This window comes from Hypanus sabinus, chromosome 9 (assembly GCF_030144855.1).
Source record: "Hypanus sabinus isolate sHypSab1 chromosome 9, sHypSab1.hap1, whole genome shotgun sequence".
Taxonomy (NCBI): Eukaryota; Metazoa; Chordata; class Chondrichthyes; order Myliobatiformes; family Dasyatidae; genus Hypanus; species Hypanus sabinus.
In genome coordinates this window covers 125,071,514-125,096,569 of record NC_082714.1, presented here as the reverse complement: position 1 = coordinate 125,096,569, position 25,056 = coordinate 125,071,514, and the positions used below count along the sequence as shown (strand labels likewise).

The 25,056-nt window shown below is 38.5% G+C and overlaps 1 protein-coding gene across 2 annotated transcripts in view; it reads right to left on the bottom strand.

Annotated features, from left to right (window-relative positions):
• Positions 1 to 25,056, bottom strand: part of LOC132399783 (cadherin-like protein 26) — an 81,787-nt gene that overhangs the window by 41,120 nt on the left and 15,611 nt on the right. For both annotated transcript variants that reach the window (XM_059980519.1, XM_059980520.1), the window contains 2 exons: positions 10,634 to 10,791; positions 9,782 to 9,913 (listed from right to left, as the gene is read on the bottom strand). In XM_059980519.1, the coding sequence (XP_059836502.1) occupies positions 9,782 to 9,913; positions 10,634 to 10,791 (290 nt within the window). The remainder of the gene's footprint in view (positions 1 to 9,781; positions 9,914 to 10,633; positions 10,792 to 25,056) is intronic.

Below are 25,056 nucleotides of genomic sequence, written 5' to 3'. Positions count from 1 at the left end.
CATTGAGCATGGGTGGGTGGGGCAACATCTCTCCACCTGAGGAGGACTAAGCATATAGCCAAAAGAGAAGCAAAAGATAGTGTTTGACATTTAGTCGGACTCAGATGCATATCTGCCTCACCCAAGGTACCAAAAAGGGCAATCAGAGGATTAGGTTCTAAGTGGAACTTAAGAATATGAGATAGAGTTTAAAAGACTTCTCTCCAGAATTTCTCTAGACCAGGATAAGCCCAGTACATATGATTAAGAGAAGCCACGCCTACTTTACATTTGTCACAAACAGGACTAATGTCAAGATAAAACTGTGACAATTTGGATTTAGACATGTGAGCCCTATGTACAACCTTACACTGTAAAAGACAGTGGCGAGCACATAAGGAGGTTGAGTTAACTGACTTAAGAATTGAATCCCAAACCGCATCAGATAAAGACATACTTAAGTCATGCTCCCATACAGTTCTAATTTTATCAAAGGGAAAATGCCTCAAGGTCATTAACTTATCATGAATAGAAGATATTAAGCCTTTACCCAATGGATTAATACTAAGAAACAGGTCCACGGCATTTTTCTCGGGCATCTCAGGAAAATTAGACAATAAAGGGTTAATAAAATGTCTAATTTTAAGGTATCCAAAGAAATGAGTATTAGGAAGATTAAACTTTACAGACAATTGTTGAAAAGTTGCAAAGCAATTATCTATAAAAAGATCTTCAGAACGCCTAATGCCCTTTCTATGCCAATCATGAAATGTTGAGTCATGCGTAGAAGGTTAAAAAAGGTGATTATGCAGAATAGGACTGGAGAAAGAGAAATCATGAAAGCCATTATATTTTCTAAATTGAGCCCATATTCTCAGAGTATGTTTAATAAGAGGACTAGCAATTAGTCTAGTCAAAGGACAAGGAAGTGCAGATCCAAGAAGTGCAGAAGTAGAAAGATCCTCATTGGAGTTCAACTCCATTGCCGTTCTTTTTGGACAATCAGACTGATTATGATAGAAGGACCAAAAGGTAAGACAGCGAATATTGGCTGCCCAATAGTATGAAAGGAAGTTAGGCAAAGCCATACCACCTTCTCTTGTAGATTTTTGAAGGTAAGCTTTATTAAGTCTGAAAAGTTTACCCTTCCATAAATTGGGCAAAATGATAGAGTCTAATGAGTCAAAAAAAGCTTTAGAAATAAAAATTGGTAAAGACTGAAATAAATATAGAAATTTAGGAAGGATATAACATTAATTCCACCTTCCAAAGACATAGATAAGGGTGACCATTGTGTCAAACTCTGTTTTGTGGAATTTAAAAGATTAGCAAAATTTTCTCAGAAAAGATTCTTGAAATTCCTTGTTACTGTAATACCAGGGTAAGTAAATTGATTATTATCTACCTTGAAAGAGAGGTCATGAAATACTAATGTCTGTGCTTCTCTATTAATAGGGAAAAGTTCACTCCTATGTAAATTAAGTTTATAACTGGAAAGCTGGCTGAATTGATAAAGAAGTAAAAACTTTGGGGGTAGGGAAGTAGACGGATTTGATACAAAAAGTGAAAGATCGTCAGCATAAAGAGAAACTTTATGCTCAACACCTCTCCTCCAAATCCTCGTCACTTCAGGACAACTTTAAAGTGCAATTGCCAGTGGCTCTATAGCCAAATCAAAAAGTTAGGGACTTAAAGGGCATCCTTGTTGGGTGCCGCATTTAAGGCTAAAAGACAGGGATTGCTGAGAGTTAGTCACAACTGAGGCGCTGGGACATTAGTATAACAATTTATCCATGAAATAAAACTTTGTCCAAAATTAAATTTTTCTAAAACCACAAAAAGTTAATTCCATTCCACACAGTCAAACACTTTCTCCGTGTTTGAGAGTGAATATAAGATATTAAATAGATGTCATATATTAAAAGGGGAAGACGATTTTTGATAAAACCAGTTTGGTCTTTAGGCAAAATTTTAACATCAACATTTAACAGAGCAATCGACCTATACAAAGAACATTCAGTTAGATCTTTACCCTTTTTGGGTAAAAGAATAATACATGCCTCATTAAATGAATCAGATAAAACTAATAATAACTGAGATGGAAGTAGTGAGGAAAATGATTTGTAAAATTCTGCAGAAAACCCATCAAGACCAGGAGATTTGCCCGACTGCAGTGCAGAAATGGCAGAGGATATTTCTTCTGTTTCTCCTAATAATGATGGCTCATTGAGTTTTGCTTTAAAATCAGAGGAGAGCAAAGGAATGTTTAAACTATTTAAAAAAGGGGCAACAAAAATATTATTGTTTAAAGATTCGGAGGTGTAACGTTGAGAATAATAATTCTTAAATGTATCATTGATTTCAGAATGATTGGAAGTAATATTCCCATTTCCCATTTGAATTTTTGTAATATGTTGTTTAGCTTTGGAGCATCTCAGTTGGTTAACTAAAAACTTACAGGATCGGCTCCTGCTTTCAAGAAATTGATGCTCAACTGGTTGCGTAGAAATGAGGTCAAACTTAGTCTGAAGTTCCCTCGCTTCTCGTACAGTTCAGGATTGTTAGTCTGGGCATATAGTTGATCTATTGCTTTAATCTGACTGATCAGATCTAGTCTCTCTAAAAGAGTCTTTCTTTTAAGATTTGCAGTAAATGAAATAACTTGACCACTCAGATATGCTTTCATAGCATCCCAGACAACTATGGGATGAAACATCAGATGACATATTAGTGCTTAAGAAAAAGGTTATCTGGTCCTTCATAAATTTTACAAGATCATTATCCAATAACAAGGTCGGATTGAAACGCCTTTTTAATCGAATCAAGAGGCTGAAAGTGGAAGTCCGAAGGCATCACGGAGAGAAGGTAGTTTTTCTTTTCATTAACAGCTCGGGGAAAAGAGGCTAGACTGTGCATGCGCGTGACGTAGCGCACCAAGGTTTAAAAGAAAGACCACCATATACAGCGGCCATCATTGGAGTGGACTGAGTCAGAGTGGGACGGCTTTGTCTCAATCAGGCTTCAGTGAGAAGCAGGCAGAGGCGAGGGTAGGTTCTGGTAAGTTTCTGTTTTGCATTTTTTTTGTTCAGACTAGAGAATATGCCAGGCAGGATGTTGGAATGCTCCTCTTGCAGGATGTGGGAAGTCAGGAAGACTGGAGGTCTCCCTGACAACGACACCTGCAAGATGTGCATCCAGCTACAGCTCCTAACAGACAACGTTAGGGAACTGGAGCAGGAGCTGGATGACCCCCGGATCATTTGGGAGAATGAGGAGTTTATAGGTAGTAGCTTCCAGGAGGTAGTTACACCTAAGGAACAGGGCACAGGTAATTAGGTTACTGTCAGGCGAGGGAAGGGGAAAGGGCAGGTAGTGCAGGGTTCCCCTGTGGCCATTCCCCTCCAGAACAGGTATACCGATTTGGATACTGTTGGGGGGGATGGCTTAATTGGGAAAAGCTGCAGCAGCCGGATCTCTGATACTGAGTCTGGTTCTGCAGTGCTGAAGGGAGGGAGGAAGAAGAGGAGAGCGGTAGTGATAGGGGACTCCATGGTCAGGGGTACAGATAGGAGATTCTGTGGTCGTGACAGAGTCTCCCGGATGGTTTGTTGCCTCCCGGGGGCCAGGGTCAGGGATGTCTCTGATTGCGTGCACAGCATTCTGAGGTGAGAGGGTGATCAGCCAGATGTTGTGGTACACATCGGTACCAAAGACATAGATAGAAAGAGTCAGGAGGTCCTGAAGAGTGAATACAGAGAGCTTGGTAGGAAGTTGAAAAACAGGACCTCGAGGGTAGTAATCTCTGGATTGCTCCCTGTGCCACGTGGCAGTGAGGGTAAGAGTAGAATGCTCTGGCAGATGAACACATGGCTCAGAAACTGGTGTAGGGGGCAGGGTTTCAGATTTCTAGATCATTGGGACCTCTTCTGGGGCAGGTGGGACCTGTACAAGAGAGATGGGTTACACCTGAACTACAGGGGGACCAATATACTTGGAGGGAGGTTTGCTAGTGTTATTGGGGAGGGTTTAAACTAGATTTGCAGGGGGGTGGGAACCAGAGTGCCAGAGTAGATAGTGGAACAGCGGTAAAAATAAATGATGTTAGTAGTTCAAGCAAAGTCACAAATAGTAAGGTTGCATGTGGTGGTAATAATCTTCTGAGGTGTGTATATTTCAATGCGAGGAGTATTGTGGGAAAGGCAGACGAGCTGAGGGCCTGGATTGACACATGGAATTATGACATCATAGCAATTACTCAAACTTGGCTATAGAAGGGGCAGGACCGGCAGCTCAATGTTCCAGGGTTCCGATGTTTCAGATGTGATAGAAGCAGAGGGATGAAGGGTGGGGGGAAATAGTCAGGGAAAATATTACAGCAGTGCTTCGGCAGAACAGATTAGAGGGCTTGTCTATTGAGGCCATATGGATGGAGCTGAGGAACAGGAAAGGTATGACCACATTAATAGGATTGTATTATAGACCACCCAATAGTCAGCGAGAATTGGAGGAGCAAATCTGCAGAGAGATAACAGACAACTGCAGGAGACAGAAAGTTGAGATTGTAGGGGATTTTAATTTTCCACACATTGATTGGGATTCCCATACTGTTAAAGGTCTAGATGGATTAGAATTCGTGAAATGCGTTCAGGAATGTTTTCTAAATCAATATATAGATGTACCAACTAGGGAGGATGCAATATTAGATCTCCTATTAGGAAATGAGTTAGGGCAGGTGACAGAAGTGTGTGTAGGGGAACACTTTGGTTCCAGCAATCATAACGTCATTAGTTTCAATTTGATCATGGATAAAGATAAATCTGGTCCTCGGGTTGAATTTCTAAACTGGAAAAAGGCCAAATTTGAAGAAACGAGAAAGGATCTAAAAAACGTAGATTGGGACAGGTTGTTCTCTGGCAAGGATGTGATTGGTAAGTGGAAGGCCTTCAATGGAGAAATTTTGAGAGTGCAGTGTTTGTATGTTCCTGTCAGGGTTAAAGGCAAAATGAATAAGAATAAGGAACCTTGGTTCTCGAGGGATATTGGAACTCTGATAAAGAAGAAAAGAGAGATGTATAACGTGTATAGGCAACAGGAGATAAGATGCTTGAAGAGTATAAAAAGAGTAAGAAAATACTTAAGAAAGAAATCAAGAGGGCTAAAAGAAGACATGAGTTTGCTTTGGCAGTCAGGGTGAAAGATAATCCTAAGAGCTTCTACAGGTATGTAAAGAGCAAAAGGATAGTAAGGGATAAAATTGGTCCTCTTGAAGATCAGAGTGGTCGGCTATGTAGGGAACCAAAAGAAATGGGAGAGATATTAAATGGGTTTTTTGCATCTGTATTTACTAAGGAATCTGGAATGGAGTTTATGGAAACAAGGCAAACAAGCAGGGAGGTCATGGAACTTATACAGATTAAAGAGGAGGAGGTGCTTGCTATCTTGAGGCAAATCAACGTAGGTAAATCCCCAGGACCTGACAGGGTATTCCCTCAGACCTTTAGGGAGACTAGTGTTGAAATTGCAGGGGCCCTGGCAGAAATATTTAAAATGTTGATATCCACGGGTCAGGTGCCAGAGGATTGGAGGATAGCTCAGGTAGTTCCCTTGTTTAAAAAAGGCTCAAAAAGTAAACCGGGAAATTATAGTCCGGTCAGCTTGACATCGGTAGTAGGCAAATTGTTAGAAGGAATACTAAGAGATAGGATCTACAAGTATTTGGATAGACAGGGACTTATTAGAAACAGTCAGCATGGCTTTGTGCGTGGTAGGTCATGTTTAACCAATCTATTAGAGTTTTTCGAGGAAGTTACCAGGAAAGTGGATGAAGGGCAGTGGATGTTGTATACATGGACTTCAGTAAGGCCTTTGACAAGGTCTCACATGGGAGGTTAGTTAGGAAGATTCAATCACTAGGTATACATGGAGAAGTAGAAAATTGGATTAGACATTGGCTCAATGGAAGAAGCCAGAGAGTGGTAGTGGAGGATTGCTACTCTGAGTGGAGGCCTGTGAATAGTGGTGTGTCGCAGGGATCAGTGCTGGGTCCATTGTAATTTGTCATCTATATCAATGATCTGGATGATAATGTGGCAAATTGGATCAGCAAATTTGCTGATGATACAAAGATTGGAGGTGTAGTGGACAGTGAGGAAGGTTTTCAAAGCTTGCAGAGGGATTTGGACCAGTTGGAGGAATGGGCTGAAGAATGGCAGATGGAGTTTAATGCGGACAAGTGTGAGGTATTGCACTTCGGAAGGTCAAACCAAGGTAGAACATACAAGGTAAATGGTAGGACACTGCGGAGTGCCGTAGAACAGAGGGATCTGGGAGTACAAATACATAATTCCCTAAAAGTGGCATCACGAGTAGATAGGGTCGTAAAGAGAGCTTTTGGTACATTGACCTTTATAAATCAAAGTGTTGAGTATAAGAGTAGGAATGTAATGGTGAGGTTGTATAACACATTGGTGAGACCGAATTTGGAGTATTGTGTGCAGTTTTGGTCAGCTAATTACAGGAAGGGTATTAATAAGGTTGAAAGAGTGCAGAGAAGGTTTACAAGGATGTTGCTAGGTCTTGAGAAACTGAGTTACAGAGAAAGGTTGAATAGGTTAGGACTTTGTTCCCTGGAGTGTAGGAGAATGAGGGGTGATTTGATAGAGGTGTATAAAATTATGATCGGTATAGATAGAGTGAATGCAAGCAGGCTTTTTCCACTGAGGCCAGGGGAGAAAAAAACCAGAGGTCATGGGTTAAGGGTGAAGGAGGAAAAGTTTAAAGGGAACATTGGGGGGGCTTCTTCATGCAGAGAGTGGTGGGAGTGTGGAATGAGCTGCCAGATGAAGTGGTGAATGCGGCTTACTTTTGACATTTAAGAAAAACTTGGACAGTTATATGGATGAGAGGGGTTTGGAGGGATATGGCCCAGATGCAGGTCAGTGGGACTAGGCAGAAAAATGGTTTGACACAGCCAAGAAGGGCCAAAAGGCCTGTTTCTGTGCTGTAATGTTCTATGGTTCTATAGTTCTATGGTTTATTCATTTGATGAAGAACAGGAAAGTTTATAGTCATGGTAACTGGAGCATGATCTGAAATCAATATAGTCTGATAATCACAAGAGCAAACAGATGAAATCAGCTGGTTATCCATTAAAAATAATCAATTCTAGTAAAAGTATGATGGACATGTGAAAAAAAGCAGTAATCTCTCTCAATAGGATGAAAAAGACATCACACATCAGAGATACCATAACTAAAAAGAAAAAAATGAATAGATAAAGCAGACTTAGTAGGTAGTCAAGGGACAGAGGACGATCGATCCAAAACTGGATCTAACCAGCAATTAAAGTCACCACCCAACATAAGAGAATATAAGTTCAAATCAGGCAATAAAGAGAAAAAACATTGAAAGAAGTTCACATCATCCGAATTAGGAGCATACAGGTTAGCCAATACTACCCCAATATTAAACAATTTCTCAGAGACAATAATAAAACGACCATTAGTATCAGATACCTTGTTATGAAGCTCAAAAGGAACTTTTTGATTAATGAGGATGGAGACCCCCTCCCCCCGGCTTTAGCCGGGAAGGAAGAATGGAAATGCTGTCCCACCCACCGTGACATAAGACGAGAATTATCAAAGCTTCAAATATGAGTTTCTTGCAAAAAAGCAATGTCAGCTTTGAGTTGCTTAAGATGTGAAAACACCTTCCTTCTTTTAACAGGATAGTTCAATCCCTTTACATTCCAGCTTATAAAATTCAACAGACTAACCATTGTCATTTTTGAAACCTTAAAGAGCAGTAGGCATAGTCAAGATCAAACATTCAGATAACAACTCTGAGGCAAAAATTTAAGTCAAGAAAATCTGGACAAGAAATTGTCCTGAATACCAAAGAATAACAAAAAAATTAAATGTACAGTGTTGGCACTAGAGAACCCTCCCCCACCTCAAATCCCAAAACAAGATTACTACCAAAAAAAAGCAACAGGCTCTTCAAAAAAAATACACCCCAAAACCCAACTTCCAGTTTCGTGATATAATCATAAGCTCCGTTTAACTAATAATACAGAAACTAGAGAACTTATGCACTATGAATCAAAGTTATACATAAAGAGAAACAATTCCAACAAAAAATATTAAACTTAATTCAAAATAATAATCCAGGGTAACCTACCTGTGAAAAACTATGGAAAAAAGTACTGTAAATTAAAAAGAAAGCAGAGAGAAATAAAAACTAAGATGAAGAAAAAAATCTAAGAAAGTACTTATCAGCCATTTAAAATAATCAGACCGAGTCTGATGAAGTCGAAATGTTGGGGAGATCTTCAATAAATTTCTGAGCTTCCATAACTGAATTAAACCATTTTGTCCCCAGTGTTAAGAGTTATTCGGAGATGGGCTGGGTAATGCAGAGAAGGTTGTAAAACTCTTTCGTTACATCCTTATACGCGGCACACATCTTCAAAACTTGAGGAGCATAATCTTCCACGATATGAATGGGGTGACCCTTGTAATCCAGTTTTCCCCTCCAACCTGCTTCCATGATGAGAAGATTTTTTACCTGGTATTGATGTAAACAAAGAACTACAGGACGTGGCCTAGAGCCCTAGCCGGCCTTAGGGAGATATGCACGATATGCTCTATCTAATTCCGGTAGGGTTGAAAAAATTTCCTTCCCGAAAATCTCACAGAAAAAAGAAGAGAAAAATTCGACGGGGATCCCCTTTCAATAGCCTCTGGCAACCCGAGAATTCGTAGATTATGACGCATACTGCGGCTTTTGAGGTTAATTACTTTGGAAGATAACTTGGTGTTTTGCTCAGTCAAATTGGAGCAGATGGTTTCCAGCTGCTGAACGCAGCATTTTAAATCTTCGGAGGTTAGCTCAAGATGAGATAGACGTTCTGGCGTTAATTTGATCCAGTTTTGACTCCAACGAACTGAAAGAAGACTTATATTCAGATAACATCTCTTGTCGATGCGGTTCCAAATTGGAAAGTATCTCAGGTGAGGAGACAGAAACAGTCGCAGTCATAGAAGCTTCTTTTTTCCCAGACTTGGGAAACTTTGCGGCCATTGTACAGTGGTTCACCGTTTTATGGGAACCAACTAACCTCTGCTACAAGTTGAGACAGTGAAATTCATTAAACAGTTTTAGGGAGAAAACTACTAACATAATAAATATATTTTTGTTTAACATATGTACTTACTTAATACATATACTGTAAATATTAAGAAAATATTTACCATAAGCAGGTAATAAAGTGACCATTTAGTTTTAGTCTCGCTTTCTAATGGATTTGGGCTGTTCTCTTCATTCGGTCTAACAAGATTTAATTGCAATAAGAATAGTGATTTGCAAAGCATTATACTCTAATTTGAAAATTCTGATTAATATAGCATTTTTTGAAATATGCTATATTCAAAATCAATATATTTTGAATATACTGATAACAAAAAAAAATCAATTCTTTTTATTCAGTTGCAATTTAAAGGCATTTTTGATCTGAGCCATTTATGCTTTTTACATGTAGAGTATAATTTGTACTGAAATACTTTTTATTTAAATTTGTGCAGCAATGATTATTACCCCAGAAATGCAATTGATTTTTCATCTATGGCTTTCAAATAGGCAGTTATCTGAAAAATTACATTCCTTTGCAAATATGATCACGTACTTTCTAATCCAGTATAGATAGGCCTTTTAAAAGAATATCCACACTCAAAAGTCAGGTTAATGACTTTATCAGTATATTTCAAAAATTACACATACACGCATGAAAGTAAACATGACTTACATTGCCAGTTCTTTTAAAAGTTGGGAGATAATCGTTTGCATTCAAAATATTAATCTGCACTGTTGTAGTACTGCTAAGAACAGGAACACCATTGTCCCTTGCACTCACAGTGAGGGTGTAAGATTTCATCTTCTAAATGTAGAAATATTAAGTTAAAAAAAATACAATGAGAAAAATATAATGAGAAACATTATAACAATTTTCAAAGCATGGGCACAGACGAGAAGAGATTAAAAAAAACACAAAATTTAGAATTCAATATCAAACCAGAAGATCCAAGACATGAACAAACATGTCAGCCAGCCTTAGAAATGATAGGTTAATGTCTTGGTTGGCCTGTTTCATCAGAAGTCATGCATTTTGTGACCAAATTCCTGATAAATCAGTTAAAGCTTTGGATGTTAAGTAATGCAAAACCAAATAATTATGTTCTTGATGTCTGATGATTGAACTTAGACAAAAAAAGCATATACAATTTATCATTAAGAATTAAATTCTCTGGAAATTCTGCACACATTTCCATTCTACTCTATATATTACAAAAAATGTACACTGGCAATAAATAGATGCTATGAAAATAAACTCTGAGTATTGTGCCAGAGAATTTCCACAGAATAGTTTTTGCCTACCAAATTATTTTAAGCATGTATCAGGTTATACACTAAGAGCACAACATTGATTTCTGCAGGCAGACTTGACAGCTGCATTCAGGCAAAGTTTCATTGGATTTGAATAAATCAGAACAAAACCTTATTGAAATAATGTAATTTAAGATGGTCTTTTTCACATGTCCTGTTAATTTTATCATGTTACTAACATGATGCCAGAAAGAACATTTAAAACTTGACATACCGTATAATTTAGACATTTTTTTAAACTTATTGCTCCAGTTGAAAGATTCATTTGGAAATAACTTGAGAATTTCTGAGTTGTGAAAAAGTACGAAATTTGCGAGTTGGGGTTGTTAATCTCATCTGCATCTGTGGCATTAACTCTGAGAAATTCTTTACCTGAAGGGAACACAGGACATTTGATGAAATAATTATCCTGCGTCAAGTTATATTCCTCAGTAATCGGTCTATTATATTCTATAGCATCACAAGAATTTCTTGTAATATACTTTAATGTTGGCATGTTTAATTGAATTATCTTGAATCTCATTGCAATAGATTTTATTGCTAAAAACAGCTATAGTTAAGTTTCACACCTTATAGAGTTATAAAGAAAATACAGCACAGAAATACGCTTTTCAGACCATCTAGTCCATGCTATAACAATTTAAACTGCCTGATCCCATCGACCGGTAAGACCATAGCCCTCCATACCCCTACCATCTATATGCCTATCCAAATGTCACTTAAACATAGAAATCAAGCTCACATGCTCCTCTTGTGTTGGCAGCTCACTCCACACTCTCTTGACCCTCTGATTTGAAAATGTTTCCGCTTATGTTCACCTTAAACATTTCACCCTCCACGCTTAACCTTGACCTCTGGTTGAAGTCCTACCCAACCTCAGTGGAAAAAGCCTGCTTGTATTTACCTTATCTATACCCTCACAATTTTGTATACTTCAATCAAATCTCCTCTCAGTCTTCTATGTTCTAAAGAAAAAAGTCATAACCTATTCAATCTTTTCTATAATTCAAGTCCTACAGACTTGGCAATATCCTTGTAAATTTTCTCTGTACTCTTTCAAAGGTTCATTTATTATCTAAGTATGTATCCATATACAACCCTGAAATTAGTCTTCTCCAGATAGCCATGAAACAAAGAAAGACCATGAAAGTTGTTCAAAGAGAGTGAGTTTTTAAACCTGATATACATCTGTCCTGTAGGTAGGTGACCAACACTGCACACAACACTCCAAATTAGGCCTCACCAATGTCTTATACAACATAACATCTCCATCTCCTGAACTTAATACCTTGATTTATGTAGGCCAATATGGCAAAACCTTTCTTTACAACCTTATCTACCTGTGATGCTACATTCAAGTAATTATGGACCTGTATTCCCAGATCCCTTTGTTCTACCACACTCCTCAGTGATCTACCATTCACTGTATAAGACATCCTCTGGTTGGTCCTATCAGAGTGGAACACCTTACACACGTTTGCATTAAATTCCATCTGCCATTTTACAGCCCATTTTCTATCTGATCCAGATTCCTCTGCAAGCCATGATAGCCTTCCTCATTGTCGACTATACTTTCAATCTGCTGTCATTCGCAAATTTGCTGACCCAGTTTACCATATAGTCATTCGGATTGTTGATATTGATTACAGACAAAAACAAAGCTAGCACCAATCCCACAGCACTCCACTAGTCCCAGGCTTCCAGTAAGAGAAGCAACCACCTGCTACCACACTCCGATTTCACCAAGAAGCTAAGATCTAATCCAATTTACTACCTCATCTTGCTTGGCGAGTGTCTGAATCTTCTTGAACAAACTCCCATGCGGGACCTTGTCAAATGCCTTGCTAAAGTCCATGTAGACAAAATCCACTGCTTTTCCTTCATTCACATTCCCAGTAACTTCCTCAAAAAAAAACTCCATAAGATCAGTTAGACACAGCCTAACACACACAAAACTGTGTTTACTAACCTTAATCAGTCCATGTGTACACAAATACAAATATATATGATCCCTTAGAATATCTTCCAATAAGTTTCCCATTTATAATTTCCTGATATATATTTAAAGCTTTTCTTAAACTTTGGCTTTCCTCCAGTCATCTGGTACCTCTTTAGCCACCAAGGACGACTTGAATATCTCTATAATTTGTGCAACAGCTTCCCATGGGGTCCAAGGGAAAACCTTGTCAGGCCCTGGGGATTTATTCACCTTAATTTAGCTCAGGATAGCAAGCACCTCATTCTCTGTAATCTGTACAGGGTCCATGAACTGGATGACACTTTGCCTGATTTCTATAGGCTCTGTGTTTGTCTCTTGAAGTACAGATGCAAAAAAATGTTTAAGGTCTCCCCCATCTATTCTAGCTCCACACATGGATTACAATTCTGATCTTCCAGAGGACTAATTTTGTCCCTTGCAATCTGTTTGTTTGCCTTCACCATAGCTGCTAAGGCAGTCTCGTGACTTTTTTAGCACTCCTGATTTCTTTCTTAAGTGTTCTCTTACATTTCTTATACTCCACAGCCCCTCATTTGTTCCTACCTGCCGGCGCCTCAATGTTTATTGAAAACCACTGCTCCCTACACTTGTCATCTTTACCTTTTATTCTGACAGGCACATACAAACTTTGTACTCTCAAAGTTTTATTATTGAAGGCTTCCCACTTACCAGGTACTCCTTTGCCAGGAAACAGCCTGTCCCAATCCACACTTGCAAGATCACTTCTGATATACCATCAAAAATGGCCTTTCTTTAGTTTAGAATCTCAACCCGTGGACTGGACCTATCTTTTTCCATATTTACTTCAAAACCAATGGCACTGTGATCACTAGATGCAAAGTGTTCTGTGGCGCAAACTTCTGTCACCTGCATTGTCTCATTCCCAAGTACCAGATCAAGTATCACACACTCTTTCATTGGGTCTTCTACATACTGATTAAGGAAACTTTCCTCAACACGCTTGACAGTATGGGAGTCCCAGTCAATTTTAAAATCCCCTGCTATAACAACCTTATGTTTCTTGCAATAGACTGCAATCTCTTTACAAACTTGATCCCCTGATTCCCTCAGACTGTTGGGTGGTCTGTAATATAGCCATATTAATGCTGTCATATATTTCTTGTTCCTCATTCCACCCATGATCCCTCACTAACTAGACGAGTTCTCAGTCTGCCCTAATTGAACATTTATTTTGCTTGATCTGTAATGCCACCCCTCTTCCTATAATCCCTCCTGCTCTGCCTCATCTAAAATGTATTGAGCTACCAGTCCTGCCCCTAATGGCTACAATATCATAATTCCAGTTGTTAACCCATGCCCTGAGCTCATTTACTTTCCATACAATACTTTCAATACTTCTTGCATTGAAATATACACAGCTCAGGACATTAGTCACATCATGCTCAACCTTTTGATTCATGACTTTGTCTAAGGTTTTACCAATATCTTTCTCCACAACCTCTCCACTAACTGTTCTGCCATTCTAGTTCCCACCTCCCCTGCAACTCTAGTTTAAACCCCACCATGCAGCAACAGCAAACCTTCCCACTATGTTATTAGCCCCCCTTCAGTTCTGGTGCAAACCTTCGCTTCTGTTCAGGTCCCACCTTCCCTGGAAGAGAGCCCAATGATCCAAAAATCCTACACTTGTTATCTTTACCTTTTATTCTGACAGGCACATGCAAGCTTTTTACTCTCAAAATGTTATTATTGAAGGCTTCCCACTTACCAAGTACTCCTTTGCCAGAAAACAGCCTGTCCCAATCCTGTTAGATTTTTTTATTGCATCTTTCCCAACCACTTCCTCTGGCAATTCATTCCGTATTGCATCTCCCAATGAGGGAAGAGGTTACCTTTCAGACTACTATTTTCTTTAGCTATTTTAAAACCCATGGAATTAATAGAATTATGGTCCCAATTCTTTCCTCCTACACCAAGTCCTTAGCCATGTCTTCAACTGTATAATCTTCCCTATTCTGGCCCCACTAGCAAGTGGCAGGGGATAGCAATCCTGAGATCGCAACCATGGAGTTCCTGCTCTTTAACTTAGCACCTAACTCCCTGAATTCACTTTGCAGCAGAACCTCGTTACTCTTCCTACCCATGTCATTGGTATCTACATGGACCACAACTTCTGGCTGTTCACCCTCCCACTTAAACATGCTGAGGACTTGATCAAAGGACCCAGACCCTGGCAACGGGAGGCAACATACCATTGAGAATCTCATTATCATCTGCAGATCCTCCTTAGTGTACCCCTAACGAATCCCCTATCACCACAGCTTGCCTTCTCTCCTCTTCCCTTCTGAATCGCACAGTCAGACTCAGTGACAGAGACCTGACAGCTGTGGCTTTCCTCTTCTAGGTCATCCCCTCCCCCAACAGTATCCAAAGTGACATACCTGTTGTTGAGGAGCGTAGCAACAGGGGTTCTCTGCACTAGCTGTTTAGCCCCTTTCCCCTCCCTGCCTGTCACCTAGTTTCCTGTGTCCTGCACCTTGGGTGTAACTACCTCTCTACATGCCCTATCTATCGCACCTTCAATCCCACAAGTGATCCAGAGTTCAATGTTCCTGCTCCATCTCCTTAGCTTGAAGTGTTAGAAGCTGCTTTTGGATGCACTTTTCACAGTTACAGTCATCAGGGTTACTGGAGATCTCCCTGCCTTCCCACGTCCCACAAGAGGAGTATTCCACTAACCTGCCTGGCATCGCTACTCTTCTAACTAACCAAATGATAAGAAGGAGGGAGGCGGGAAACTCTACCTACAGCTTTTGCCTTTTGCTTTCTCTGACTGAAGCCTCTAAGAGCTAGGGTTTCAAAATCTCCAATCTAACTCTGTCCACTTGCCCCAGCTTTACTTTAATTTGTTCTTGTCAATAATATCAATTGCTGATTGTCCGCTGCTCAAAGCTCCATAGTTATTATCAAGTTCAAGTTCAATTTTATTGTCATTCAAACATAGACATATATACAGCTAAACAAACAATCGTTCCTCTGGGCTAAGTCTCTGAGTGACATGGCCTGAAGATTGATAGTTCGTCATGAAGTGTCAGGTGCATGTTTATATCAGTCTGTACAATTCTACTGGCGCTAATATAATAAACAAGCAGTTTTATAATTATGTGAAACAGCAGCAGTAAAAGATGAAAAGTGACATTGCAATTCCAATACCAGACAATGATACAGCAGGTCAGCACAGTCTCAATGATGCCCAGTCCACACTCTACCCTACCTCCTCCCTGTATGATGTTTCATCATTGTTGCTGACCACTATTGTGTAGTCTGTGAACTTAATTGCGTGGTTAGAACTGGATTTGATGATACTGTTAGCAATAGCAATGTGAACAACAATGGGTTGAGCATGCAGTCCTGGGAGGTACTAGTGCTCAGTGCAATGGAGCCAGAGGTGTTGCTACCAATATGGACTGCCTGTGGTCTCTTTGACAGGGAGACCAAGATTCAGTTACAGAGGGACATATTGAGACTCAACATACACAGTTATAGATAAGAACTACTACCCTGCCTTCATTAACCTCTCAAAATACTCCTTCGGAATTGTGAGATATGGTTTTCCTAATATGGTCCAATACTTCTAGCTCCTTTTTATTCCTGAAGTAGATGTGCTCCTGAATATCAACATACTTCACCTTTAACTTTCCAGCCTTCTCATGCTACTCCCTGCTGAATAATTGTAGGTATTAATTTAAAATTGTACTCAAATCCCTTGGCTCCTCATATTGATTACTCCTCTAGCCTCTGAGAGGACTTACGCATCCTTAGGTGACCTGTTGCTTCTAATATACTTATCTAAGTTTAGAATTCTCCATGATCCTACTTGCCAAGGCCATTTCACAGACCCCTTTTGCCCACCAAGGTCTATTACCATTTTGATGCCATCCAGAAATCTCAAAAGACTTGTTTGATATCCTACACCTACACCTGATATACACTGCCTTCTTATCCATGAAGAAATCTTCAGCATCCTTCGTTAAATTTGGACCTTCTTTTCTGAGGCTGTGCCCTCTGGTTCTAGAGTCCCAATAGTTGAAATATTCTCTCCACATCCACTCTACTCAGGTCTTTCAATATTTGGTAGGTTTCAATCAGATCCCATTTCACTTGTCTAAGTTCCAACAATTACAGACCCAGTGCTGTCAAATATTCCACATATGTCCCTTTCATTCCTGGGCTAATTCTCGTAAGCCTCCTCTGGACCCTCTCCAATGCCATCATATCCTATTTTAGATATAGAACCCAAAGCAATTATTGAAATGTGGTCTGCCCAATGCCTTATAAAGTTTAAATGTTTCATCCTTGATTATATATCTTTGTCCTCTTGAAATAAATGCTAAGATTGCAGTTGTCTTCCTTCCTATTGACACCCTACTGTTGAATCCTGCACGAGGACTCCTAAGTTTCTTTGCAACCCCGATGGTGTAATTTGCTCCCTGTTTAGAAAATAGACTGTACCTTTATTCATTCTACCAGAGACATTTAGGTTAGTAGATTAGTTGGTCACGTGTGTGTAATTGGGCAGTGTGGGCTCATTCAGCTAGAAATCCAAGCCCAAGCCCAAGTCTGCAACAGTCTGCTTGCTTCTCAATATTATCTGGCCCTCCATGTATCTTTGTTTCATTCATAAACTTAGCCACAATTTCATCATCCAGATCATTAGTGGATACTGTGAAATGTAGAGACCCAACAGCAACCCATGCAGAACAGCAAAGGTCACTGGCAAACTGAAAAGACCCCCTTTTTTCCCACTCTTTGCCTTCTGTCAGTCAGCCAATCTTCTAACCAAGCCAATGTCTTTCCTGTAAAACTATGAGCTCTTATCGTTTTGCAGCCTCATGTGCAGCACCTTGTCAAAGGCCTTCTGGAAATCCAAGAATACAATATCCATTGACTTTCCTTTGTCTATCCTAATGCTCCTGTATTTCTTCAAAGAACTCAACCAAACTTTCCCCTTAAGGAAACCCTGCTGACATCAGCCTATTTTATTGAGCTTGTTATGGTGCTTAATTGTCTTTGTTCCCCAAAACATTGTTAATGATTGAAGCTAACATCTTGCCAACCACTAAAGTTAGGTTAAATGGTCTATCGCTTTCTGCCCTTTGCCTTCCTTCCTTCTTATAAACTGAGTGACATTTGTGATTTTCCAGTCCTGTGGAACCATTCCAGATTCTTGAAAGATGTCTACTAATGCCTCTACAATCTTTTCAGCTACCTCTTTCAGAACACTAGTGTGTAGTCCATCTGGCCAGTGACTTATCAACCTTTAGAGTTTCCTACTTCCCAAACATCTTTATCCTTAATAATATTAACTTCCACCCAATGACACTTGAACTTCTGGTATGCTGCTGGTGCCTTCCAAGTGAAGAATGATGCAAAATTCTTTTTCATTTCATCCTTCATTTATTTGTTCCTCATTACTACCTCTCCAATGTCATCTACCAGAGGCCATTTGCCCAGTCTTGCCTTTGTTTTGGTATCAACTTTTACATTATTGGCTAGCTTCCCTTCATACTTTATCCCTTCTTTCATTTTTGCTTCTTTAGTTGTTTCCTAGAGTTTTTATATTTTTCCCAATTTTCCAGCTTCCCATTATACTGAATACCCTGTCTTTTGCTTTAATGTTCTCTTTGACTTCCCTTGTCAGCCACATTGCCTTATCCTTCTTTAAAATGCTTCAACTTTTTGGTGAACTGATCTTGAATTACTCCTGAAACTCCAGCCATTTCTACTCTATTGTCATCCCTGCTAGAGCTCCTTCCAATCAGCTTTGGCCAACTCCTCTCTGGTGCTTCTGAGTTACCTTCACTCAACTCTAATACCGAAACATCGAATTTTAGCTTCTCCCTCTCAATCCGCAGGGGAAATTGTATCATGTAATGATCACTTCTTCCTAAGGTTTTATTTTATTTTAATCTCCCTAATCAAATCTGGTTCATTATGCAACACCCAATCCAGAATTGCCTTTTCCCTAAAACACTTGAAAACAAGCTGCTGTAAAAATGCCACCTCATAGATATTCTACAAATTCTTACTCTTGGGATCCAGTACCAGTTTAATTTTTCCAATCTATCTGCATACTGAAATCCTCAATCCACCAACCTTCATATCATTGCCCTTTTTTACATGCCTTTTCAATCTCCTATTGTCATTTGTACCCTATATCCTAGCTACTGCTCGGAACCCTGGACATAACTTCCATCTGGATATTTTTACCTTTAGAGTTTCTTATCTCTACCACAAGGATTTTACATCTTCTGATTCTCTGTCACTTCTTTCTCAGATTTCAATCTCATTTTTTAGCAACAAAGCCACCATATAACCAGTGGCTACCTTATTTCCCTTCAATATCATGTGCATCCCTGAATATTAAGCTCTCAGCTATGTTCTTTCTCAACCATGACTCTGCGATGGACAAATGTCTTACCCGCCACTTTCTAACTGCACTACAAAATACTTTATTTTATATATTGCATCAAATATATTTGTATATTATATATTGTATATTATATCAAATATAACACTTTCAGTCCTGTACTTCCTGCCCTTCTCCGTTTTATCTCCATGTTGCCTCGGCTTAAATTCTTATCCCTTTCAAAATTTTTTTGTCTTATTCTTTATTCTGGAGATTTCAGTCACTTCTCCTGCACTCTCTTTCCCTTCTACTTTATCCATACTTTTTTAAGCTATTCAACCTACCCCCACCTCCTATTATTTAGTTTAAAACCCTATTCATTGCCCTAGATATGGGATTCACTACAACCCTGGCCTCAGCATGGTTCTTTCCGGTGGGGTCCATCCCATTGGACTACCTCCGCCTTTCTCCAATTCTGAAGCCACTGTCCAACAAATTTAAACACACTTCCATCAGTTTTTGAGCCAAATATTTAGTTCCTTGATGTTACTAACCCTGTGCCTATTGACACATGGCTCAGATGACACTACAGAGAAATTATTACTTTTTTGATTTTACAAATTCATTTAAACCCTAGATGCTCAAATTCCCTAGGCAGAACCTACTTTCTTGTCCTATCTATGTTGTTCGTATTCACTTGGACCACAATAACTAGATTGTTTCCCTCCCACTCCAAATGGTCTCCCTATGCAAGAAATTACAATTAAGTACGTGAAATTTCACAGACTGATTCCAAGGATCACAGGTTTGTCACGTAAAGAAACTGAACCGAAACTCACATTCAAAAGTTATCTCTTTCAAATGTACAAAATCTTTAAGAGACTTCACAAGTAGATTGCATGATTTAATTCCCATTGGCTGCAGTTTCAAAATAAGGACTTATCTATTGATGATTGAGATAAGAAGAAATTTTGTTTCTAATTTGTTTAAGATGTCCTTTGATCCATCAACCATTTAAAGATGATGTGAAATTTCCGATGTGAATGATGAATGACTTTTCTGAAATCTGCTTGATCTACTGAGTGAATTAAGACAACTAACAGATTGTTTGATTTATTTGTTTTTATCCCCTTTTTTTCATTAAGTGATAGTTTCCATAGCTCATAAGATTTTTTACTTATATATATAGTTGAGAGTGCTTAGTCGATAGATAATTCATTTTTAAAAAATGTTTTTCATTGGGCGTGTCAGTTAAATGGAAAATGTTGCTGATTTTTTTTCATTAGAGATTACATAGGTATTTTTCTCCTTTGTTTATTTTTTTTTGTTTTGGCATCCTTGGAGATTGTTTTTGCATTCCTCAGTTGCTTTTAAGGATTACGTATAAATATTTCTTTCTCTGAACTTTTATGTTGGATATGGGGAACTAGATGCTGTAGAGAAAAACTGAACAGTGCTGGCCATTGTCCCATGTTGCTTATGTTTCAGTCTTCTTTATGATTAATCAAATGCTTTTGTCCTGTTGAGAATTCCATCTGTCTTTTACTATGAGCCTATTTAGGAGTTTCTTGAATGTCTTTGTTGTGTCTGTCTCTATGACTATCTATGATAGATCTTACCATGTACCCACTGGTCTATGAAAAAAGCATCTCTGAAATCCCTATACTTTCTTCTGATAACCGTAAAATTCTGCCCTCTTGTATTAACTGTTTCAGTTGGGAATCTGTTCCATGTTTTAATGAATACCCAGCCTCACCAGTGTTCATTGTTTCAGCACAATAATACTCCGTAAAGTAGTGGAAGGCATTAAAGCAAATTGATATTTAAATTGCATATATATCAGTTAGAAGCAAGGCCTGTAAGTGGGCAGAAGAACCAGTTAAGATGACCTGATATGGTGGTGTGTTGCTTTGTAGTATTTGGCTTTTTATATTTAGCAAAATGTTTTTTTTCCTTTGCAGGGTTTATCTATTTTAGAGCCATATGTTGTCTTTTTTCTGTAACTGGGGGGAGGAATTAAGGAAAGCTTTTTAAAACCACAATTATAAAATGGGCAGCTTGCAGAGTCTCTCTCTTTTTTTACTCTATGTGGAGGCATTTCGGCCTTTTTTTGCTGAATTTCAGGCCTTTTGGAGTGGTGGGAGGATTGGGGATAGTTTTGATTTATACGATTAATTGTAAGATTAATTTTAGTTTTCTATTTTGTAATTTTTCCCATTACGGAGTTACGGAGCATGCGTATTTTGTATATGGTTATACTTATCACTGTCAGTTTTGATTCGCCTGCGCTGGTATGTGTGTATCTATGTGTTAAATAAAATAAAATTTCTTCTATGGCAATTAAACAGATAAATGTTATAAGTTGGAATGTATTTGGTTGGAATCATCCTATTAGGGGAAAGAAGACTTTTGAAATTATTAATCAATTCCAACCCAACATAATTTTTGTTCAAGAAACGCATATAAATACGGGCAATCAAAATAGATTTTTTTAAATGTGTAAGGGCCTTCAATTTCACACTGTCAAAACAAAACAAAGGGAGTATCTATTTTTATTAAATCTAGTATTTTATTTATCCAAGAAGACATTGTGTCAAATATTAATGGTAGATTTTTAATTGTTAAAGGAACAATAGAGAAATTGTTCTGGTTAAACTATATGGACCAAATGTAGATGATCCTTCTTTTTTTAAAAATATATTTACTTTATTCCCAGATTTAAATGAATATATGTTGTTAATAGGTGGTGATTTTAACTGCTGTTTAAATCCTTTGATTGACAAGAGTTCTACCAATCAGTGGCTTCGAGTCGTTCTGCATCATTTATTAACTTTTTTTTAATTGATTTTGGCCTGGTTGAAATTTGGAGACATTTACATCCTAATGATAGAGATTATTCTTCTTTTCACATGTTCACAAAAGTATTTGAGAATCGATTACTTCATAGTTGATTCCCAATTTTTGTTCAAAGTCCAGAAATGTGAAAATAATGCTGTAGCTCTCTCCGGTCATGTGCCTTTAAGTTTAACATTTGAATTGAATGATGTCGCTATTGAAATTTGCCTTGGCGTTTTCCGGAAAATTTATTGCAGAGTTCAGACTTTATCAAATTTGTTGAGACTCAGATAAAAGATTTTTTTCTTTTTAATAATATGGGAGATGTGTCGAAATTGATTATATGGGATACATTTAAAGCATATTTGATGATCAGATAATCTCCTATTCAGCTAAGCTTAAGAAACAGACAAAAGTAGAGTTAGATAAGATTTCCAAACAAATAGAAGACTTGGATAATATTTATGCAATCTCTCCTAACATTGATATATTCAAACAAAGAAATGAACTCCAATCACAATATAATTTATTATTAACCTGTCCTATTGAAAGAAATTTGTTTAAATTGAAAAGTCAATTTTATGTGTTTGGAGATAAAAATAATAAGCTATTAGCATCTCAATTAAAAGAACCTAGAGCTAAAAGACAAATTCTAAATATTCGTAAGGGAGATGGTAGTTTAGCATGTAATTATGAAGATATTAATAAAATTTTTCAAGGTTTCTATATTGAACTTTATAAATCTCAGTTTCCAGTTGATTCTTCTAAAAGGAATGCCCTTTTACAAAAGATCGATGTTCCTTGAATTTTGGTTGAAGATCAACAAACTCTTGATACTCTTATTTCTGAAAGCAAAATGCAGAAAGCTATTATTTTAATGCAATCTGATAAAGCTCCTGGACGGGATGGTTATTCTGTAGGATTTTATAAAAAATTTGAAAAATTGGTCTCTCCATATATGTTGGAAACAATTAAAGATTCTTTTTTGATAAGAGAGTTACCTCCCACATTTTATGAAGCTTCTATTTCTTTAATTCTTAAGATAAAGATTCTACTGACTCTGCTTCATATAGACCTATATCTTTATTAAATGTGGATGCTAAAATTCTCTCAAAATAATGGCTAATTGGCTGGAGAACATATAGCTAAAATTATCTCTCAAGACCAAACAGGTTTTGTAAAGGGCTGTTATTCTTTCTCTAATATTCAGAGATTGTTAAATGTTATATATTCATCCTTTTCTAAGATTCCCCAATGTGTTGTCTCTCTTGATGCTGAAAAGGCATTTGACAGAGTTGAATGGAAATACTTATTTAGTGTTTTAGAGAAATTTGGCTTTGGTATTAATTTTAATGAGTGGATTAGAATGATATATAAAAGCCCTATTGCTACTGTTATTACTAACAATTACAGATCTCCTTTTCTCGGCCTTCGCGGGGTACAAGACAAGGATGTCCGTTAAGTCCTTTGTTATTTAATTTGGTGCTGGAACTCTTGGCTATTGCTCTTTGTGAACCTAAAGTTGGAGGCAAAGTTAATCAAGTCGACGAGCTCAGCATGTGTGCAAGAGGCAGCGCCAATGCAATTCCTCTTCCCACCCTGTCTCTTGCAAAAAGGCTATCCCCTTCTCACAATTCCTCCATTTCCGCCACATCTGCTCTCATGATGAGGGTTTTCATTCCAGGACGAAGGAGATGGCTTCCTATATTAAACAAAGGGGCTTCCCTTCATCCACCATCAAATCAGCTCTCAAACGCATCTCTCCCATTTCCCACACATCTGCCCTCACCCCATCCACCCGCCACCCCACTCGGGATAGGGTTCCCCTTGTCCTTACCTACCACCCCACCAGCGTCCAGGTCCAACATATAATTCTCCGTAACTTCTGCCACCTCCAACGGGATCCCACTACCAAACACGTTTTTCCCTCCCCCCCCCCTTCTGCTTTTCGCATGGATCGCTCCCTATGCAACTTCCTTGTCCATTTGTCGTCGTCCCCATCCCTTCCCACCAATCTCCCTCCTGGCACTTATCCTTGTAAACGGAACAAGTGCTACACCTGCCCTTATATTTCCTCCCTCACCACCATTCAGGGCCCCAGACAGTCCTTCCAGGTGAGGCGACACTTCACCTGTGAGTCGGCTGGTGTGGTATACTGCGTCCGGTGCTCCCGGTGTGGTCTTTTATATATTGGTGAGACCTGACGCAGACTGGGAGACCATTTCACTGAATACCTACGCTCTGTCCACCAGAGAAAGCAGGATCTCCCAGTGGCCACGCATTTTAATTCCACGTCCCATTCCCATTCTGATATGTCTATCCATGACCTCCTCTATTGTCAAAATGAATCCAAACTCAGGTTGGAGGAACAACACCTTATATACTGGCTGAGTAGCCTCCAACCTGATGGCATGAACATTGACTTCTCTAACTTCCGTTAATGCCCCTCGTCCCCATCTTACCCCATCCCTGACATCTTTCGTTGTTTGTCTGTTCTCCATCTCCCTCTGGTGCTCCCCCCCTCCCTTCTTTCTCCTGATGCCTCCCGTCCCATGATCCTTTGCCTTCTCCAGCTCTGTATCACTTTCACCAATCACCTTCCAGCTCTTAGCTTCATCCCACCCCCTCCGGTCTTCTCCTATCATTTCACATTTCCCCCTCCCTCCACTACTTTCAAATCTCTTACTATCATTCCTTTCAGTTAGTCCTGACGAAGGGTCTCGGCCCGAAACGTCGACTGCGCTTCTCCCTATAGATGCTGCTTGGCCTGCTGTGTTCCACCAGCATTTTGTGTGTGCTGCTCCTATATATGATGACATTCCTTTTAGAGTTACAGACTCATTCAAATATTTAGGTATTATTATCACTAAAAATCATAAAGACCTTTATGAAGCAAATTTGGTTCCTTTAGTGGATTTTATTTTGTAGATGGAATCCACTTACACTTTTGTTAGTTGGCCAAATCCATGCAGTTAAAATGATGATCTTACCAAAATTTTTTAATGTATTTCAAAATATCCCCATTTTTTAACGAAGAAGAGTTTCGATCAGGTTGACTCTATTATTTCATCTTTTGTTTGGAATAATAAAAGACCAAGAGTTGGCAAATATCATTTACAAAAATTTTAAAAAGATGAAGGTCTTCTTTTGCCTAATTTAAGAATGGATTATTGGGCAGTCAATATACATTATATGTGTTTTTGGTTATATTGGGCTGATAGAGATGAACAACTGCCTTGGGCTGATTTGGAATTGAATGCTGTGAGACAGTTTTAACTTCATTATTAGGAGCTTCTTTACCTGTACAACCGGCCAAAATTACTAATTTAAATTCATATCCTGTGATTAAGCAGTCATTACAAATTTGGTTCCAGTTTCACAACTTTTTAAATCTTAAACTTTTTAGTTTAATTTATTGAAATTATTTATTTAA